Below are 18,119 nucleotides of genomic sequence, written 5' to 3'. Positions count from 1 at the left end.
CAGCACAGGTGTGAAGCCCTTCTGGGGGAAACCGTGTGACCTCTGGTTCTGTGTAGAAAGCACAGGGCTGCTCAGGCCTTCACGCGGTGACCTCTTGGGGATCCGTGGCTTTGGTGTGGTCCTTCCTGAGACCGCAGCACAACTGCAGACCTCCAGGAGGCTGTGGCTCAGCGGGAGGTGTGAGTGGGAAACGCAACAACAGCCAGGTTCTCAGCTCAGCTTCTGTCCTCTGCCCTGAGGCACTGTGCTCCAGGGAGCAGAGGCCGAGGCAGCCAGCTGGACTCTAGGAACATGCTGGAGATGTGTATGTGTGTGTGTGTGTATGTGTGTGTGTGGTCATTCTGGGTCCCCTGGGCATGGAAAAGGCACTCGTGGGAGCTCTATATCTGAGGTTCCAAATCTATGTACTTGGCCTCTGGGATGGTGGCCTGGGTGCTCAGTTTGTCCCTCTTCTCTTGGCATGACCAGGTTGCGCTCACACAGGGACCAGCAATCCCCGCAGCTGCCGCTATGAGCCCTTACACTAAGCAGGTGCCTCACAGGCTTCAAACTCACTCACCACATCAGGCAGCCCAGGGAGCGGGCACAATTATTTCTTCCCACTCTACAGAAGAAGAAATAGAGGGAGACTCAGAGAAGTGGCTGAGATTTGAACTCACAGACTCAGATGTGACCATGATGTTGGACTGCTGATTTTGGGGCTGTAAGACAGGGGCCACCCCCTTGTGGAACCTCACCCAATTCTTTCTGTTTTCCATAAACTCCATAGACTCTGTCACATCCAGCAGCTGGAGACAAGGATCTACTTATTTTTTTTATTAAAATATTTTATTTATTTATTTGAGAGAGAGAGAGAGAGAGAGAGACAGAGAGAGAGAGACAGAGAGAGAGAGGAAGAGGCACATATATAGAGAGAATGGGCACAATCAACTCCAGACGCATGTGCCCCTTGTATATCTGGCTTATGTGGGTCCTGAGGAATCGAACCGGGGTCCTTGGGTTTTTCAGGCAAATGACTTAACCACTAAGCCACTTCCTGAGCCCAAGGTTCTAGTTTTTGCTAGCCACCAACTGGGGGCGCTAAGCTAGCTCTTCCATTGCTGAGGCCCCATTTCTTCAGCTTTCGGGGGGGGGGTAATGATTCTAGGCTGGCAGAGACAGAGCACCATGCCAGGCCCATGGCTGGTCTCAACTCATGGGCCTTCTCCTTATGGGGAGATAATGAGCACCCCTAGAAGAGTAAGCAAACTAGTTAATTCCAGCACTCAGGAGGTAGAAGAAGGAGGATTTCCATGAGTTCGAGGCCTGGGGCTACCAAGTGAGTTCTAGGTCAGCCTGGGCTACAGTGAGTCCTACTTAAAAACAAACAATGGCAGGGTAGCTCACAAGGCTAGTCTACAGGGGCTCACCTGATGAGCCCCATTTCCAACGCTGCTTCCCCTCCCTCTCAGTCCCCCAGCCCCTGTTCCAGATCTTACCTCCTTGGCAAATTGGACTGACCAGATACTTTACTGAGCTTTCTAGGCAGGGGCTCAGCCAGCAGGAGCCAGAGCAGAAATGAGCCCCTGGAGGGCCAAGCTCCTTGTGCCTGCTGAGGAGAGCTGTGAATCAACCGCCTACCTCCCCCCTCCCACTGAGACCACCAGAAGGAAAGCCTTCTCTATTATCCCAGGGCTGAGAACACATGCTGTCCTTGACCATGACTCTACATGTCACCATGGGCAGGAGCCCCAGGAGCTGACTTCTAATCACTTTTGGGTGGAGCAGCGGTTATGTAACAGGTTTCCTGGTAAAAGTGGGGGTATCAAGGCTCTGCTGGACTGAGGGTGACCGGCTGTCCCATTTGGTCTAGGAGTAAAAGTTCCTCATATTACATTAAAACTACAACAGTATTGTTTAAGACCCCACATTCTTGGGTTGCATGTCATTCAAAAATCAAGCAGGAACTGAGCTGGAAGCAGCTTTCCACATCGTTGACTGTCAGGATGTCAGAAAGAAATATGCAGTCGGTTAGGGAGAAAAGTCATCAATGGCCAAGCACGATGGCTTATGCCTTTAATGTCAGCACTCAGGATATAGAGGTAGGAGAATCACTGTGGGTTTGAGGCCAGCCCAAGACTACAGAGTGAGTTCCATGTCAGCCTGGGCCAGAGTGAGACCTTATCTTGAGAAAAAGAAAAAGACAAAAAAAGAAAAAGAAAAAAAAAAAAAAAAAGAAAGAAAAAAGATTCCCCCCCCAACAAAACAAAAATCATCAATGGACTTTTATTTCATTTTTTTAATTTTTATTTATTTGAAAGTGACAGAGAGAGAAAGAGGCAAATAGAGAGAGAAAGAGAGAATGGGCACGCCAGGGCCTCCAGTCACTGCAAATGAACTCCAGACGCGTGCGCCCCCTTGTGCATCTGGCTAACGTGGGTCCTGGGGAATCGAGCCTCAAACCGGGGTCCTTAGGCTTCACAGGCAAGCGCTTAACCACTAAGCCATCTCTCCAGCCCGACTTTTATTTTTTAAATTTATTTATTTTATTTACTTGACACACACACACACACACACACACACACACACACACACACACACACAGGGAGAGAGAGAGAGAGAGAGAGAGAGAGAGACAGAGACAGAGACAGAGAGAGACAGAGAGAGAATGGGTGCCCCAGGGCATCCTGCCACTGCAAATGAACTCCAGATGCATATGCCACCTTGTGCATCTGGCTTATGTGGGTCCTGGGGAATCAAACCGAGGTCCTTTGGCTTTGAGAGCAATCGCCTTAATTGCTAAGCCATCTATCCAGCTCCCCCCCCCCCACCCAATCACCAATGGTCTTAACCAGTAGTGGACCCTGAAAGCTTTAGGAGTGGCCAGCCAGGCCAAATATACCAGCTGGTGCAATGTGGCATGTCTGCTATGAGGGAAACCAACTGTTTTCTGACTGGATTGACATGGGAGGGAATTCATGCCTGGTACTGAAAATGTAATCAAGGGAGGTCACAAGCCCTAGGGAAAAAACCACTACTGCTGTCTAGGTAAATGGATATGTCATGCCCATCAAACTGCCCTCTAAATACATGCCCATATATTAATGCTGCTCTCATTTTTGGTTAGAGAAGCTTCTCTTTGCAGACGGTGGTGACCACTGGGGTGACTCAAAGCTCATCAGTGTGCAGAGAAGAAGCGACCATGGAGCGCTCAGCACTGAGATATTTCTGGGACACCCTCCAAGGCGCAGGGATCGTAGTGGAAGAGGTATTAGAAAGAATGTGAGACCCAAAGAAGGGGAGGGCTGCCGTTTGCAATACAGTCTTCCAGATACAAAGTACTCAAGATCTTCATGACTCACAGTCGGTGGCTGACGCTACCTACACAAGACCTGCATAGTAGGGAAAAAATGATGACATCAAAATAGCAGAGAGGGCTGGGGGGATGGCTTAGCGGTTAAGGTGTTTGCCTGCGAAGCCAAAGGACCCAGGTTCGATTCTTCAAGACCCACATAAGCCAGATGCACAAGGGGCACATGTGTCTGGAGTTTGTTTACAGTGGCTAGAGGCCCTGACGTGCCCATTATTTATCTGCCTCTTTCTCCTTCTCTCTATCTCTCAGATAAATAAATGAAAAATAAGAAATATTAAAATGGAGGAGAAATTAGTTGAAAAGAATAAGAGATTCAGGGCCTGGAGAGATGGCTTAATGGTTAAGGTGCTTGCCTACGAAGCCAAAAGACTCAGGTTTGATTCCCTAGGACCCACATAACCCAGATGCATGCATCTGGAGTTCATTTGCAGCAGCTGGATGCCCTGGTGCTCCCATTCTCTCTCTCCCTCTGCCTCTTTCTCTCTCTCAGATAAATAAATAAAATTTAACTTAAATAAGAAAGGAAAACCAACGGAAAAAAGAGAGAGAAAGAGATTCAGAAGGAGAAAGGGGAGAATTGTGGGAGGGGATAAGGATCATGGTATCTTATACTACATTACATAGTATGAAGGTTGGCAACAAAAAGTTTTTTAAACTACCAACACTGCAACAGTCCTGGGGACAGTGAGAGTTGGTCTCCACGGCAATATCTTCTGGAACCATTCAAGAGCCCGATGTCTGCTTAGAGCCACACGACCCCTGCCTCCCTGCCACCTTCAGGCTCCCTCCTCCCTCTGGGCTTGCGTGTGAGAGGAGGAGGCGAGAAGGTGGCTGGTCTCCCACGCCCGCTTAACAAGGAGGCTGCGCCCTGATGACGGGCCCCTTTGAAGAACTGACGGACACCTGCTCTTCCCAGGGATGTGGGGTGGTGGGGATGAGTCTCCACACAGTCGCTAGTCCAACGGGGCTTCTGTTTTACGAGGCCAGAAAATGTTCATGGGGAAGCTAAGTAACAGGTTAATGAGAGGTTCTGATAGAAAGTGGAATTAACTTTAATGAGAAGAAAACACTTTGTAAGGACCAGCCAACGCCCACTGGAACAGAGGTATAAAGTCTTGGGGGGGAAGCTGTTTCTCTGCGTTGGGGTGTCTGCTCCTCTGAGTTCTACCACGTGCGGTTTGGGCTGCTGTGGCCATGGCTTCCAAATGCCTGAAGGCCAACTTCTCCTCTGGGTCCCTCAAGAGCCCAGGCGGGGCTGGAGGGGGCTCCACACGCGTGTCCGCCATGTACTCCAGCGGCTCTTGCAAGCTGCCCAGTCTCTCCCGTGGAAGCCGGAGTTTCTCCGTGTCCTCGGCTGGGCTGGGCAGAGGCAGCTACCGAGCTGCCAGTTGCCTCCCTGCCGGAGGATTTGCCACCAGCTATGGCATGGGCGGGGGCTGGTTTGGAGAGGGCATCTTCACTGGCAGCGAGAAGGAGACCATGCAGGTCCTGAATGACCGCCTGGCCAGCTACCTGGAGAAGGTCCGGCAGCTGGAGAGGGAGAACGCCGAGCTGGAGCAGCGCATCCGCGAGTGGTGTGAACAGCAGGTGCCCTACATGTGCCCCGACTTCCAGTCTTACTTCCGGACCATGGAGGAACTCCACAAGAAGGTGAGAACTCGGGCTGGCTTCGGCTCTGAACCGAAAGCCAGAACGCGCGTGATGGCAGCTCGTTCCCACAGGGCTCTTCGCAGGGCACAAAACATGTTCACAGACGCGACGTCTTTTATTCCTCCCAGCAATCTTATGAAGGAGACACCATTAGCCCATTATGCAGATGAAAACACTGACTTCAGTGGCAATTAGCAGACTCGGAGCTTGGCTGCTTGAATGTCCTCAATGTTTTAGCATGAATGGATCAGACTTGGCATATTTAGCACATATTAGTTTCCCCATAAGTAATCACGGAAGTTTACTTCTCATCCAATTTATACCTCCAAAGGTCACAGCTGGATCCTGAGAAGGAGCATTTGTGACCACAGAACTACCGTATAGCTGCTGGCAGTGACCTGTTAGGCCCCCAACAGGTCTGACAGTCTTAGGAAAGCAGGAAGAGACCTTGTTTGGTCATGCTGGCTGGGTTTTCCCTGCAGCATGTCCGCACTCTTCTCTCCAGCTCCAGGCTACCAGGTAACAGGCACACCACACTGGGAGAGACCTTGAGGCTCCACGACCTGACCTCTAGAGCCCCTATATGCCTCGTGAAGCCTGAAGCTGTTGGGCCTCCAGGATGGGAAACTGGAGGCCCGGGGAGCTCCCACCAGTAGAAGTTTCTTTCTCTTATGCAATTACCTTCTTCTTCTCCTTTTTATTATTCTTTCTTTTTCTCACTCTAGCCTAGGCTGACCTGAAATTCACCACATAGTCTCAGGGTGGCCTTGAACTCACGGCGATCCTCCTACCTCTGCCTCCCGAGTGCTGGGATTAAAGGTGTGCGCCACCACGCCCTGGCTTTGAAATTGCTTTCTTGATGTTCCCAGACCTTGTGCAGCAAGTCTGAGAATGCCAGGCTGGTGGTGGAGATTGACAATGCCAAGCTGGCTGCCGACGACTTCAGGACCAAGTGAGTGATCCCACTTGTCACTGGCTGGGGCTGGTAGAAGTGGATACGGGTGATGGCTGGACTCAGGGTTTCAAGGCACTCAGTCAGCCAGGCACAAGGGCAGGACTCACGGCGCCAGGCCAGTCTGGGGCTGGACCTGCTGTAGATACATAAGGAAATGCAGCCATCGGGGCTTTCTCCTATGCCTGCAGATATGAGACGGAGCTGTCCCTGCGGCAGCTGGTGGAGGCCGACATCAACGGCCTGCGCAGGATCCTGGACGAGCTGACGCTGTGCAAGTCTGACCTGGAGGCGCAGGTGGAGTCCCTGAAGGAGGAGCTGCTGTGTCTCAAGAAGAACCACGAGGAGGTGAGCAGGGGCAATGGATGAGCATGAGGGAGGAGACGAAGACGGCCGAGGAGGTGGGCACTGGCGAGGAGACGAGCATGGGTAAGAGATGGGCGTAAGGGAAGAGGTGAGTAGGTGGGCGGAAGTGAGTACAGGAAGAACATGTGAGTGTGGAGGAGAAAGCGAACAGGAGGAAGGGGTGAGCTTGGGAAGAGGTGAGCATGGGCGAGGCAACGTTGGTGCTGACCCTGGCCTGTGGGACAGGAAGTGAACTCGCTGCGCTGCCAGCTTGGCGACCGGCTCAGCGTCGAGGTGGACGCCGCTCCTCCAGTGGACCTGAACCGGGTCCTGGAGGAGATGAGATGCCAGTACGAGACCCTGGTGGAGAACAACCGCCGGGATGCAGAGGACTGGTATGACGCCCAGGTAGGTATTAGGACGCAGTCAGTGCGGCAGAGAGGCACACGTGAGGTCACACGGAAGGGGCCCTGGGGATCTGAACCAGAAACCAGAGTTTGAGAGTTGCCCCTCTGTTTTCTTTTGGTTTTTCGAGGTAGGGTCTTGCTGTAGCCCAGGCTGATCTAGAATTCACTAGGTAGTTTCGGGGTGGCCTCAAACTCATGGCAATCCTCCTACCTCTGCCTCCTGAATGCTGGGGTTAAAGGCATGTGCCACCAAGCCTGACTGCCCTCTGTTTTGACCCCACCATGTCTCCGTGACCAGGTTGCTATTCTTTATGCAACACTCTCCACCCCACACTCAAAAACATACCAACTGGGTTGGTCTAAGAGGTCCTTGACTTATCTTCTTTTTTTAAAAAAATATTTTATTATTTATTTGAAAGAGAGACAAAGAGAGAGGAAGAGGCAGATAGAGAGAATGGGTATGCCAAGGCCTCTAGTCATTGCTAATGAATTCCAGACACATGCGCCCCCTTATGCATCTGGCTTACGTGGGCACAGGGGAATTGAACCGGGGTCCTTCGGCTTCGCAGGCAAATGCCTTAACCGCTAAGCCATCTCCCCAGTCCTGATTTACCTTCTAAGTGACCTCTGTAGAACCTCTAAGCTGAGTCTCCAGGGTTCATGACCAGATCCTGTGTGCATGTGTGTGTATGCTGCAGACTGAGGAGCTGAACCAGCAGGTGGTGTCCAGCTCAGAGCAGCTGCAGAACTACCAGGCGAACATTATCGAGCTGAGACGCACCGTCAACGGCCTGGAGATCGAGCTGCAGGCCCAGCAGAGCATGGTGAGTCCTGAGGTGGGGTGGAGCTGCCACTGGAGGAAGCGTGGAAGCACACGGCCCCTAGACTGATTCTGCCTGTACAGCTGGCTGCCGGGGTGCAAGTTCTTAAGCACGAGCGCTTCTCTGTGCAGAGGAGTTGCTCTGGTGGTTGGAAGACAAGGGGCCTGTAGCAGCTGACATGTCCTGGCAGTAGCTGGTATCTGTGTAGGAAGATCCACTTTGTGTGCAAATCTCAGCCACTGAGCCATTGATAGGGAGATATTCTCTGGATCCAGGGGGTCTACCGGGGCTGGATGTCTAATCTGTCTGACAGTGGCTTGTCCTAGCTTTGTGAAGCTTTGAGCTTTTATTTTTGTGTCCTGGAGCCCCGCTGTGACCCAGGTGGGTCTTCCTTAGTCCTTGTCTGATCTCTAAACTTCTTCCTCTCTCCACAACTCTTGTCCTCTCAGAGAGACGCTCTGGACTCCACCCTGGCTGAGACAGAGGCCCGCTACAGCTCCCAGCTGTCTCAAATGCAGTGCCTGATCACCAACGTGGAGTCCCAGCTCTCGGAGATCCGGGCTGACCTGGAGCGGCAGAACCAGGAGTACCAGGTGCTGCTGGACGTGCGGGCCCGGCTGGAGTGTGAGATCAACACGTACAGGGGTCTGCTGGAGAGCGAGGACGGCAAGTGAGTATCGTTGCAGGCTCTGTCATCTTCTGAACACCATCTGTGAAGTTCTGAGGGAAACCCACGTGGTGCCCACAAAGAGCTTAGCATCCTGGTTCAGGATTCTTGGAGTTTTTAGCTCTGGGCTCAGCACAAAGTCATTGCATTACTCCGGCAGGCTGGTGTTGTTTCCTCTCTGGGTTTCCGTTTCCCCTTTGGTAAGACAAGGGAGCAGGATTAGGGTTCTTCCATGTGTGTATCCTGGAACTGTCTCCGGGTTTTTGAAAATAACACCCATGGGCTGGACAGATGGCTCAGTGGTTAAGGCACTTGTCTGCAAAGCCTAATGCTCCAGGGAATACACCAGGACCCACATAAAGCCAGATGTACAAAGTGATGCATGCATTTGGAGCTCGCTTGCAATGGCTGGAGGCCCTGGTACACCCATTCTCTCCCTCCCTGCCCCCGCCCCCCGTGTTTCACTTCTCTCTGCATGAAAATAAATAAATAAATTCTTTTTTTTTTTTTTTTTTTTTGGTTTTTCAAGGTAGGGTCTCACTCTGGTCCAGGCTGACCTGGAATTAACTATGTAGTCTCAGGGTGGTCTCGAACTCTTGGTGATCCTCCTACTTCTGCCTCCCAAGTGCTGGGATTAAAGGTGTGCGCCACCATGCCTGGCTAAATAAAATATTTTTTTTTTTAAAAAAAAAGAAAATAACATCTGGAAAAATGGTAGTAACCTGACTCTTTTCTATCTCCTAGGCTTCCCTGCAACCCATGTGCCCCAGATCAGTCTTCCTCCAAGCCTCGCCTCCTGTGCCTCCCAGCAGCCTCCTGCAGTCCTGGCCCAACCCCTCTAACCTGCAGTCCCCGCCCTGTTTGTGTGCCCTGCCCAGGAGGCCGGTTCTGAGAGTGACAGGTCCAAGAAGGTCAAGGCCACTGTCCCCAGGGCTTGTGGCGGCTCTCTAGGCAATCCTAACTCTTATAGCTCAACCTTCTCTGCCCAGGCAGAGTCTAGGTTCAGGGCCCAAAAGGGCTCCATGCGAATATGTCTTTAAGTTTCTCAGAGCCTATCATTAAAGCTGACTGCCCCGTAGGCCTCGACTCCACATCATTTCAATGGGTTCTTTCTGTTCTGGGCCTGCCCTTTGGGTCACGCTATCTTTCTGTGTGTGTTCCAGTGGGTTCTGATATATAATGTAGTAGTTCTATGGATATGACAATAAAGCCATTTGCTCTGGCTCACCTTGTTCCTACATTGGTTCGTGTCTCTGATGGGTTCAGGGGTTGACTGTTGGGCTAATGAATAGGGGTTGTTTGACTAAGGGTGACCTTGGGATGACAGGGTCCCTATACCCCTGATTGGTTTATTTACAGAGACTTTCTTGCTGTTTTTTTTTTTTTTTTTTTTTTTTTTTGCTTTTCTTTGCATTTTTGAGGCAGGGTCTCACTCTAGTCCAGGCTGACATGGAATTCACTATGTAATTAATCTCAGGGTGGCCTTGAACTCATGGTGATCCTCATACCTCTGCCTCCCAAGTGCTGGGATTAAAGGCATGCGCCATGCCCGGCTTGAGACTTTCTTGCTGGGCTTCACTGATAAAGACTTTTCTTCAAGGTCCCAGGATGGGGCCAGATGTTATCAGGCCTCTCCTCTCCCTTTAAGTAGACGTGGCCGCCGTTAGGGTTCTGGCATAGGAGAGGCAGCACTGAGATTAGTGTAATGGGACGCAGCTTGGGTCACTTCTTCAGCCTCGTGTCTGCCATCCGAGCTGCTTCAGGATAGTTTTAGGGGTACATTTGTATCAACTCTTCCTTTGAAGCCCTTTCAAGTAATCCTCCCAGTTCAGGAAACCCCTTTCAAACCCTTCATTGCGTTACATATAGGTGACATATTGAGCCTAATTTGGGACGTCCACCTGTAACTCAGAAGGTCTTGTGTCAGGCTCCTGCACGGGCTTGTGTGCTTTTGGGACTTGATGAGACACATGATGAAGCACACAGAGATGGGGATACCCAACATTTCAACCTGAAGGCTCTCATCTGTGTGCAGAATGCCCTTCCCAAACAGACCAAGCAAACACCAAGTTCTCCCAATCCCAAGTGGGAAAGGGACAAGGGTGAAGGCAGTATTTTCTTTTTCTTTTTAAATATTCCATATTTATTTATTTATTTGAGAGGGGTGAGGGAAGGGAGAGAGAATGGGTGCACCAGGGCCTCCAGCCACTGCAAACGAACTCCAGACACATGTGCTACTTTGTGCATTTGGCTCACGTGGGTTCTGGGGAATCAAACCTGGGCCCTTGGGCTTTGTAGGCAAGCACTTTAACCACTAAGCCATCTCTGCAGCCCCAGAAGGAAGTACTTTCTAATCTAGACAAGAGGGCAGATTGTTCCCAGAGGGATATGAGCTCTTAAAATTCTTACTAAGGAACCAAAGTCATGTACAGAGGGCTGTCACAGTGCCAAGGTGAAGAGCAGACTGGTGAAAGGGGTTGGATCAATGCAGACCCGAGACTTGCCCCCCTTTAGGGGTTTAGAACAGCTTACCCGGATTCTGCTGGAGAATCTCCAGGTCCTTGTAGAGGAGGACTGCGGCAGAGGCCTTTGCTCTCTGCCAGCAACCTTGCTCAGGGCAGGGCGCCTGTAGCACTCTTGGCTTCTGACTTCTTGGAATACAATGGCTAATTCTGCCGAGGCTCAGGCACCTGCTGTAGTGCTGGTCTCAGGATCATTCACCTCATTCAACAGACCCTTACCAAGCACCAGTTTGTGCCAGGCAGGGTGTCATGCACCAGGGGCAAGGCTGATCTGTGCGGGACGGAGGCCTTGGGATGGGACAGGATGGACATCCACTGACTACTTCTTTCCTTTTCAACGTCAGTGGCGGAAGAAGATCATGATATGAATGTAAGGGATGAGGGTTCTGAACCTGGAATCAGAGGGACCTAGGTTCAAATCCCAGCCCCGCCACTAACTGTGTGAGTGCTGGCAAGTCACAGTCTTTTGCTGAGACTCAGTTGCTTCTGGAGAAGGATAAAGAACATCACACTTCTAGGTTGTCAAGTCCCTGATACTTTGCTGAGTATACAATGTGCATTAGGAAACTGGTCAATATTGACTTTGTCTTCTAGTTGCATGCTCAGGGGATAGGTATCTGTCTTTATTCTGCTGGGATTTCAGTATGTGTGTGTGTGTGTGTGTGTGTGTGTGTGTACGTGTGCATGCGTGCATGCGCACATGTACGTGTGGAGGCTTGACACTGGGTGTCTCCCTTTATTGCGTCTCCACCTTACCTTTTGAGACTGAGTTTCTCAGCGAACCCAGAACTCACTGGTTTGGCTATACAAGATAGTCAGCAAGCCCCAAAGAGCCTCTTTGTGTGCACCATCTGGCATTTTCCATGGTGCAGGGTATCTGAACTTGTGTCCTCATGACTGTGTGACAAGTGTTTACCCACTGAACAATCTAGCCAGTCCTTGGGGGTTTCATTTCTGAGGTTTCCTTCCAAGAAAATCACAGTCCCATCTTTTACTCTAAGATTTTTTTAATCTTTAAAGAAATATTTAAATATTTATTTATTTATTTGAGAGGAAAAAGAGGCAGAGACAGACAGTCACAGAGAGAGAGAGAGAGAGAGAGACTGAGAGAGAGAGAGAGAGAGAGCGCAAACAGGCATGTCAGGGCCTCCAGCCACTGCAAACGAACTCCAGATGCATATGCCCCCTTGGGCATCTGGGTCCTGGGGAATCGAACCTGGGTCCTTTGGCTTTGCAGGCAAATGCCTTAACCTCTAAGCCATCTCTCCAGCCCTGTAAGATTTTTTTAATGTGTGTTGTGTTCCAAGTAAAGACTATTTTCTTCTGCAAGGGAAATTCTAGCAGCTACTGTTAAAATAGGTGTGCTTGGGGCCGGAGAGATGGCTTAGCAGTTAAGTGCACTTTCTATGCAAGCATGACTTTGAATTTCCAGAACCTATGTAAACAGCTGAGCACAGCCACGCACACCCATGACACCAATCCTGGTGGGGAGCAGGGACCAGAGCCTCCCTGGGGCTTAGGAAAGGAGAACTCCAGGAGCAGCAGGAGACGTTGTTGCAAGAAACAACTGAACAGGCGGGTAAGTGATGGACAGGGAAATCCTCTGTTTTCCTGTGGTGGCCAAGGGTGAGCCTATGGGACACAATTTCAATACACACACACACCACAAACTATAAAATATGTCTTTTATCTCAGTGGCTTCTGGAACCAGGCAGAGAGCTTGCTACATGCAGACGGCTGGGTCCGTTCTCAGAGCTTCAGATTCAGCAGGTTGGGAGTGAGGGCGCCTGAAAACCCGCGCTCCCGGTGTGTCCCTGCGGGCTCTTGAGCTCGGGACTCTGCTGCAGCACTTTAGCACAGTGATATTTGACTTTCATGTTTTTTTTTTTTTTGTGGGGGGAAATAAATGGATAAATTAATGCCAAGTACCCAGCTCAGTGCCTGGTACCTGTGTGCCTCCAGTAAGTGCTGATCAGAATTTTGAAGGGTGGTGCTGGAGAGGTGGGTCTGGGGTTAAGGTTTGCTGGCTTTCAAGGCCTGACTTCCTGGGTTCAATTCCCCGGTACCTACGTGTTAGGTCAAGACAGCAGGAGGGTGACAGAGACACAAGGAAGTGGGTCGTCCACATTCCTCAAGGAACCGCCCAGCCATCATCCCTTCCTTGCCTAACAGTGCCCCAGGTCTAGGTTTCCGGCCCCCTTATCCCTCAGGTCACCTGCTCACTGTTCTGGTCTCATGCCGTAGCTATGTGAAATGGCTAGTGTAAAGAAACAAGGAGTTCTTTTCCCTTCCTCACTTTCCCCCAACTGAAGAACTCTAGATAGCCTGCTAATCTGGAATCTCAAAGTTGGCTGTGCTGCGCTCTTGAGAGTCCTGGCAGCTCATGTTTTTCCTGAGTAAAAGCTTCCATCTTTGCCTCAGAGTGGCCTCCATTGTCTTGGTCACCCCCAAACCTTATACCATGTAAACCTAGATGCACTGGGTGGTGCATGTGTCTGGAGTTTGGTTGCAATGTCAGGTGGTTCTGGTGCACCAATTTTTTTTCTCTCTCTCTGCTTGCAAATAAGTAATACATAATTTTGATAGGTGTCTAGAGTGCTTCATCCTGAGTACCTGACATTGCCATGATGCCTCCTTGCATCTGACACAGCCATCTACTCTAAACTGTCTTTTCTGACAAAGCTATTGGAACTATGGCTTATGGAGGAATTGAACTCTGGGTTCTGCAATGCTAGGAAAACACTCTGCCCTTAAGATATCATTTCATCCTACTCTTTCAAGTTTTGCAAAGAAACTGAGGCCTGGAGGAGCAAAGGCCACAGGGCAAGTTAAAAGGCAGTATGGGAGCCGGGCGTGGTGGTGCACGCCTTTAATCCCAGCACTCGGGAGGCAGAGGTAGGAGGATCACCGTGAGTTCAAGGCTACCCTGAGACTACAGAGTTAATTCCAGGTCAGCCTGGACCAGAGTGAGACCCTACCTCGAAAAACCAAAAAAAAAAAAAAAAAAAAAAAAAAAAAAAAAGGCAGTATGGGGGCTGGAGAGATGGCTTAGTGGTTAAGGCACTTGCCTGTGAAGCCAAAGGATCCAGGTTCGACTCCTTAGGACCCACATAAGCCAGATGCACAAGAGGGCACATGTGTCTGGAGTTCATTTGCAGTGGCTGGAGGCCCTGGTGCATCCATTCTCTACCCCCTGCTTCTTTCTTAAATAAATAAATAAAACTAAAAAAAATATATATAAAAGGCAGTATGTGTGTTTTGATTTCTCAACAATGAAAGGTCTGGGTGGCCCTTCGCTTTCCTGCCCCTTTGCTAGATCTCTGGGCACAGAGGAAAAGCAAGGTAAATACTTACAGCTTCACATTATGTTGAGAAGAAGGTGCAATGGTTCATCTTGATAGCACCTTGATTTAGAGCCACTGGGAGGCATGCTCCAGGAGTGTCTAGGAGGGGGTTTCTGGAGAGATGTAACTCAGGAGGGAAGATTTACTGTGTCATTCACCATTGCCTGGACTGGGGTCCAGACTGAATGAAAAGAGAAAGAGTGAAGCCCCGCCTTCATTTCTCTCTTGTCATCCCATTACGATGGATGAGACGTGACCACGCCTCCCGTGCCAGCACGGAGGGCATCCCCCCACACTGCCCTTCCTTCCTCGTGTTGCTTCTGCCAGGGTGATGAGAGAAAGAACTCGGACAGAGAGCGAATGAAAAGTGGCAATAGAACATACATGTATTAAACATGCAGTGGGTAAGCATGTGGTTTCTGCAGCCAGGACTGAAAACCACGAGTCCAGCATGTTGCTTCAAGGGAAGACCAAGTCTCTTGTAAGTGAGGACGCTCTTTCCTGGCTTAGCCCAGTGCTACAGAGCATCCTGTTTCCTTTCCTTTCCTTTCCTTTCCTTTCCTTTCCTTTCCTTTCCTTTCCTTTCCTTTCCTTTCCTTTCCTTTCCTTTCCTTTCCTTTCCTTTCCTTTCCTTTCCTTTCCTTTCCTTTCCTTCCCTTCCCTTCCCTTCCCTTCCCTTCCCTTCCCTTCCCTTCCCTTCCCTTCCCTTCCCTTCCCTTCCCTTCCCTTCCCTTCCCTTCCCTTCCCTTCCCTTCCCTTCCCTTCCCTTCCCTTCCTTTCCCTTCCCTTCCCTTCCCTCCTCCCTCCCCTCCCTTCCCCTTCCCTCTTCTCTCTTCTTGTCTTCCCTTTCATCTCTTCTTGTCTTCCCTCTCTCATTTCTTTTCTCTTCCTTTCTTTCTATATTTCCCTTCCCTTCTCATCCCAGAGAATTTCTTTTTTTTTAATGTTTTTATTAGCATTTTCCATGATTATTAAAAAAATCCCATGGTAATTCCCTCCCTCCCCACCCCCCATGCTTTCTGCTTTGAAATTCCATTCTCCATCATATTACCTCCCCATCACAATCATTATACTTACATATATACAATATCAACCTATTAAGTATCCTCCTCCCTTCCTTTCTCTTCCCTTTATGTCTCCTTTTTAACTTACTGGCCTCTGCTACTAAGTATTTTCATTCTCACGCAGAAGCCCAATCATCTGTAGCTAGGATCCACATATGAGAGAGAACATGTGGCGCTTGGCTTTCTGGGCCTGGGTTACCTCACTTAGTATAATACTTTCCAGGTCCATCCATTTTTCTGCAAATTTCATAACTTCATTTTTCTTTACTGCTGAGTAGAACTCCATTGTATAAATGTGCCACATCTTCATTATCCACTCATCTGTTGAGGGACATCTAGGCTGGTTCCATTTCCCAGCTATTATAAATTGAGCAGCAATAAACATGGTTGAGCACGTACTTCTAAGGAAATGAGATGAGTCCTTTGGATATATGCCTAGGAGTGCTATAGCTGGGTCATATGATAGATCAATCTCTAGCTGTTTTAGGAACCTCCACACTGTTTTCCACAATGGCTGGGCCAGATTGCATTCCCACCAGCAGTGTAGAAGGGTTCCTTTTTTTACACATCCCCGCCAACATTTATGATCATTTGTTTTCATGATGGTGGCCAATCTGACAGGAGTGAGATGGAATCTCAATGTAGTTTTAATCTGCATTTCCCTGATGACTAGTGACGTAGAACATTTTTTTAGATGCTTATATGCCATTCGTATTTCTTCCTTTGAGAACTCTCTATTTAGGTCCATAGCCCATTTTTTGATTGGCTTGTTTGATTCCTTATTATTTAACTTTTTGAGTTCTTTGTATATCCTAGATATTAATCCTCTATCAGATATATAGCTGGCAAAGATTTTTTCCCATTCTGTAGGTTGCCTCTTTGCTTTTTTCACTGTGTCCTTTGCGGTGCAAAATCTTTGTAATTTCATTAGGTCCCAGTGGTTAATCTGTGGTTTTATTGCCTGAGCAATTGGGGTTGTATTCAGAAAGTTTTTGCCAAGACCAATATGTTGAAGGGTTTCCCCTACTTTTTCCTCTAGCAGTTTCAGAGTTTCCGGTCTGATGTTAAGGTCTTTAATCCATTTGGACTTAATTCTTGTGCATGGTGAGAGAGAAGAATCTATTTTCATCCTTCTGCAGATATATATCCAGTTTTCCCAACACCATTTGCTGAAGAGGCCGTCTCTTCTCCAATGAGTATTTTTGGCATTTTTATCGAATATCAGGTGGCTATAGCTACTTGGGCTTACATCTGGGTCCTCTATTCTGTTCCACTGATCTACATGTCTGTTTTTGTGCCAGTACCACGCTGTTTTTGTTACTATGGCTCTGTAGTATAGGTTAAAATCAGGTATGGTGATACCACCAGCCTCTTTTTTGTTGCTCAGTATTATTTTAGATATTCGAGGTTTTTTATGATTCCAAATGAATTTTTGGATTGTTTTTTCTATTTCCATGAAGAAAGCCTTTGGAATTTTGATAGGGATTGCATTAAATGTGTAGATTGCTTTAGGTAAGATTGCCATTTTCACGATATTGATTCTTCCAATGCAGGAACAAGGGATGTTTCTCCACTTTCTAGTGTCTTCTGCAATTTCTCGCTTGAGAGTTTTAAAGTTCTCATTGTAGAGATTCTTTACTTCCTTGGTTAGGTTTATTCCAAGGTACTTTATTTTTTTTGATGCAATTGTGAATGGGAGTGATTCTCTGATTTTATCCTCTGTGTGTTTGTTGTTAGCATATATGAAGGCTACAGATTTCTGGGTATTTATTTTGTATCCTGCTACATTGCTGTAGGTTTTGATCAGCTCTAACAGCTTGCTAGTAGTGTCTTTAGGGTCCTTTATGTATAGAATCATGTCATCTGCAAATAATGATAACTTGAGCTCTTCCTTTCCAATTTGTATCCCTTTTATGTGTGTCTCTTGCCTTATTGCTATGGCTAAGACTTCCAAAACTATATTAAATAAAAGTGGGGACAGTGGACACCCTTGTCTTGTTCCTGATTTTAGTGGAAAAGCTTCCAGTTTTTCTCCATTTAGTAATATGTTGGCTGTAGGCTTGTCATAAATAGCCTTTATTATATTGAGATATGTTCCTTCTATTCACAGCCTCTGTAGGACTTTTATCATGAAGGGATGTTGGATTTTGTCAAATGCTTTCTCTGCATCTAATGAGATGATCATGTGATTTTTGTCCTTCAACCCGTTTATGTAATGTATTACATTTATAGATTTGCGTATGTTGAACCATCCCTGCATCTCTGGAATAAAGCCTACTTGGTCAGGGTGAATGATCTTTTTGATATACTCTTGTATTCTATTTGCCAATATTTTGTTGAGAATTTTTGCATCTATGTTCATGAGGGAGATTGGTCTGTAATTTTCTTTTTTTGTTCTATCTTTGCCTGGTTTTGGTATCAGGGTGATGCTGGCCTCATAGAAGGAGTTTGGTAGAATTCCTTCTTTTTCTATTTCCTGGAAAAGCTTAAGAAGCAATGGTGTTAGCTCTTCCTTAAAAGTCTGGTAAAATTCAGCAGTGAATCCATCCGGGCCTGGACTTTTTTTAGTTGGGAGATTATTGATAACTGTTCGGATCTCCATGTTTGTTATAGGTCTATTTAAGTGATTAATCTCATTTTGATTTAATTTAGGTAGGTCATATAGATCAAGGAAATCATCCATTTCTTTCAGATTTTCATACTTTGTGGAGTATATGCTTTTATAGTATGTCCCTATGATTTTTTGAATTTTTCTGGCATCTGTTGTGATGTTACCTTGTTCATCTCTGATTTTATTAATTTGTGTCTCTTCTCTCTTTCTTTTGGTCAGATTTGCTAAGGGTTTATCAATCTTGTTTATCCTTTCAAAGAACCAACTCTTTGTTTCATTAATTCTTTGGATTGTTCTTTTTGTTTCTATCTCATTAATTTCTGCCCTAATCTTTATTATTTCTTCCCATCTACTGACTTTTGGTTTGCCTTGTTCTTCTTTTTC

At 48.0% G+C, this 18,119-nt stretch overlaps 1 protein-coding gene across 1 annotated transcript; it reads left to right on the top strand.

The window, feature by feature from the left end:
- Window positions 1-4,546: 4,546 nt before the first annotated feature.
- Krt35 (keratin 35) lies at window positions 4,547-9,086 on the top strand. The gene is made up of 7 exons (XM_004655405.2): window positions 4,547-5,002; window positions 5,872-5,954; window positions 6,146-6,302; window positions 6,546-6,707; window positions 7,405-7,530; window positions 7,977-8,197; window positions 8,939-9,086. The coding sequence occupies exons 1-7, from the start codon at window positions 4,547-4,549 to the stop codon at window positions 9,084-9,086; spliced, it is 1,353 nt and encodes a 450-aa protein (XP_004655462.2).
- Window positions 9,087-18,119: the final 9,033 nt, after the last annotated feature.

The sequence above is a fragment of the Jaculus jaculus genome, chromosome 9 (genome assembly GCF_020740685.1).
Source record: "Jaculus jaculus isolate mJacJac1 chromosome 9, mJacJac1.mat.Y.cur, whole genome shotgun sequence".
In the NCBI taxonomy this organism is placed as follows: domain Eukaryota; kingdom Metazoa; phylum Chordata; class Mammalia; order Rodentia; family Dipodidae; genus Jaculus; species Jaculus jaculus.
This window is presented reverse-complemented; position numbering and strand designations above follow the sequence as displayed.

Excerpts from the sequence above, each read along its gene's own strand:
- Krt35 (XM_004655405.2), top strand. The coding sequence starts at position 4,547 with ATGGCTTCCAAATGCCTGAAGGCCAACTTCTCCTCTGGGTCCCTCAAG. Across the intron at positions 6,708-7,404 it reads AGGACTGGTATGACGCCCAG|ACTGAGGAGCTGAACCAGCA; the intron begins GTAGGTATTAGG and ends TGTATGCTGCAG. Across the intron at positions 8,198-8,938 it reads CTGGAGAGCGAGGACGGCAA|GCTTCCCTGCAACCCATGTG; the intron begins GTGAGTATCGTT and ends TCTATCTCCTAG.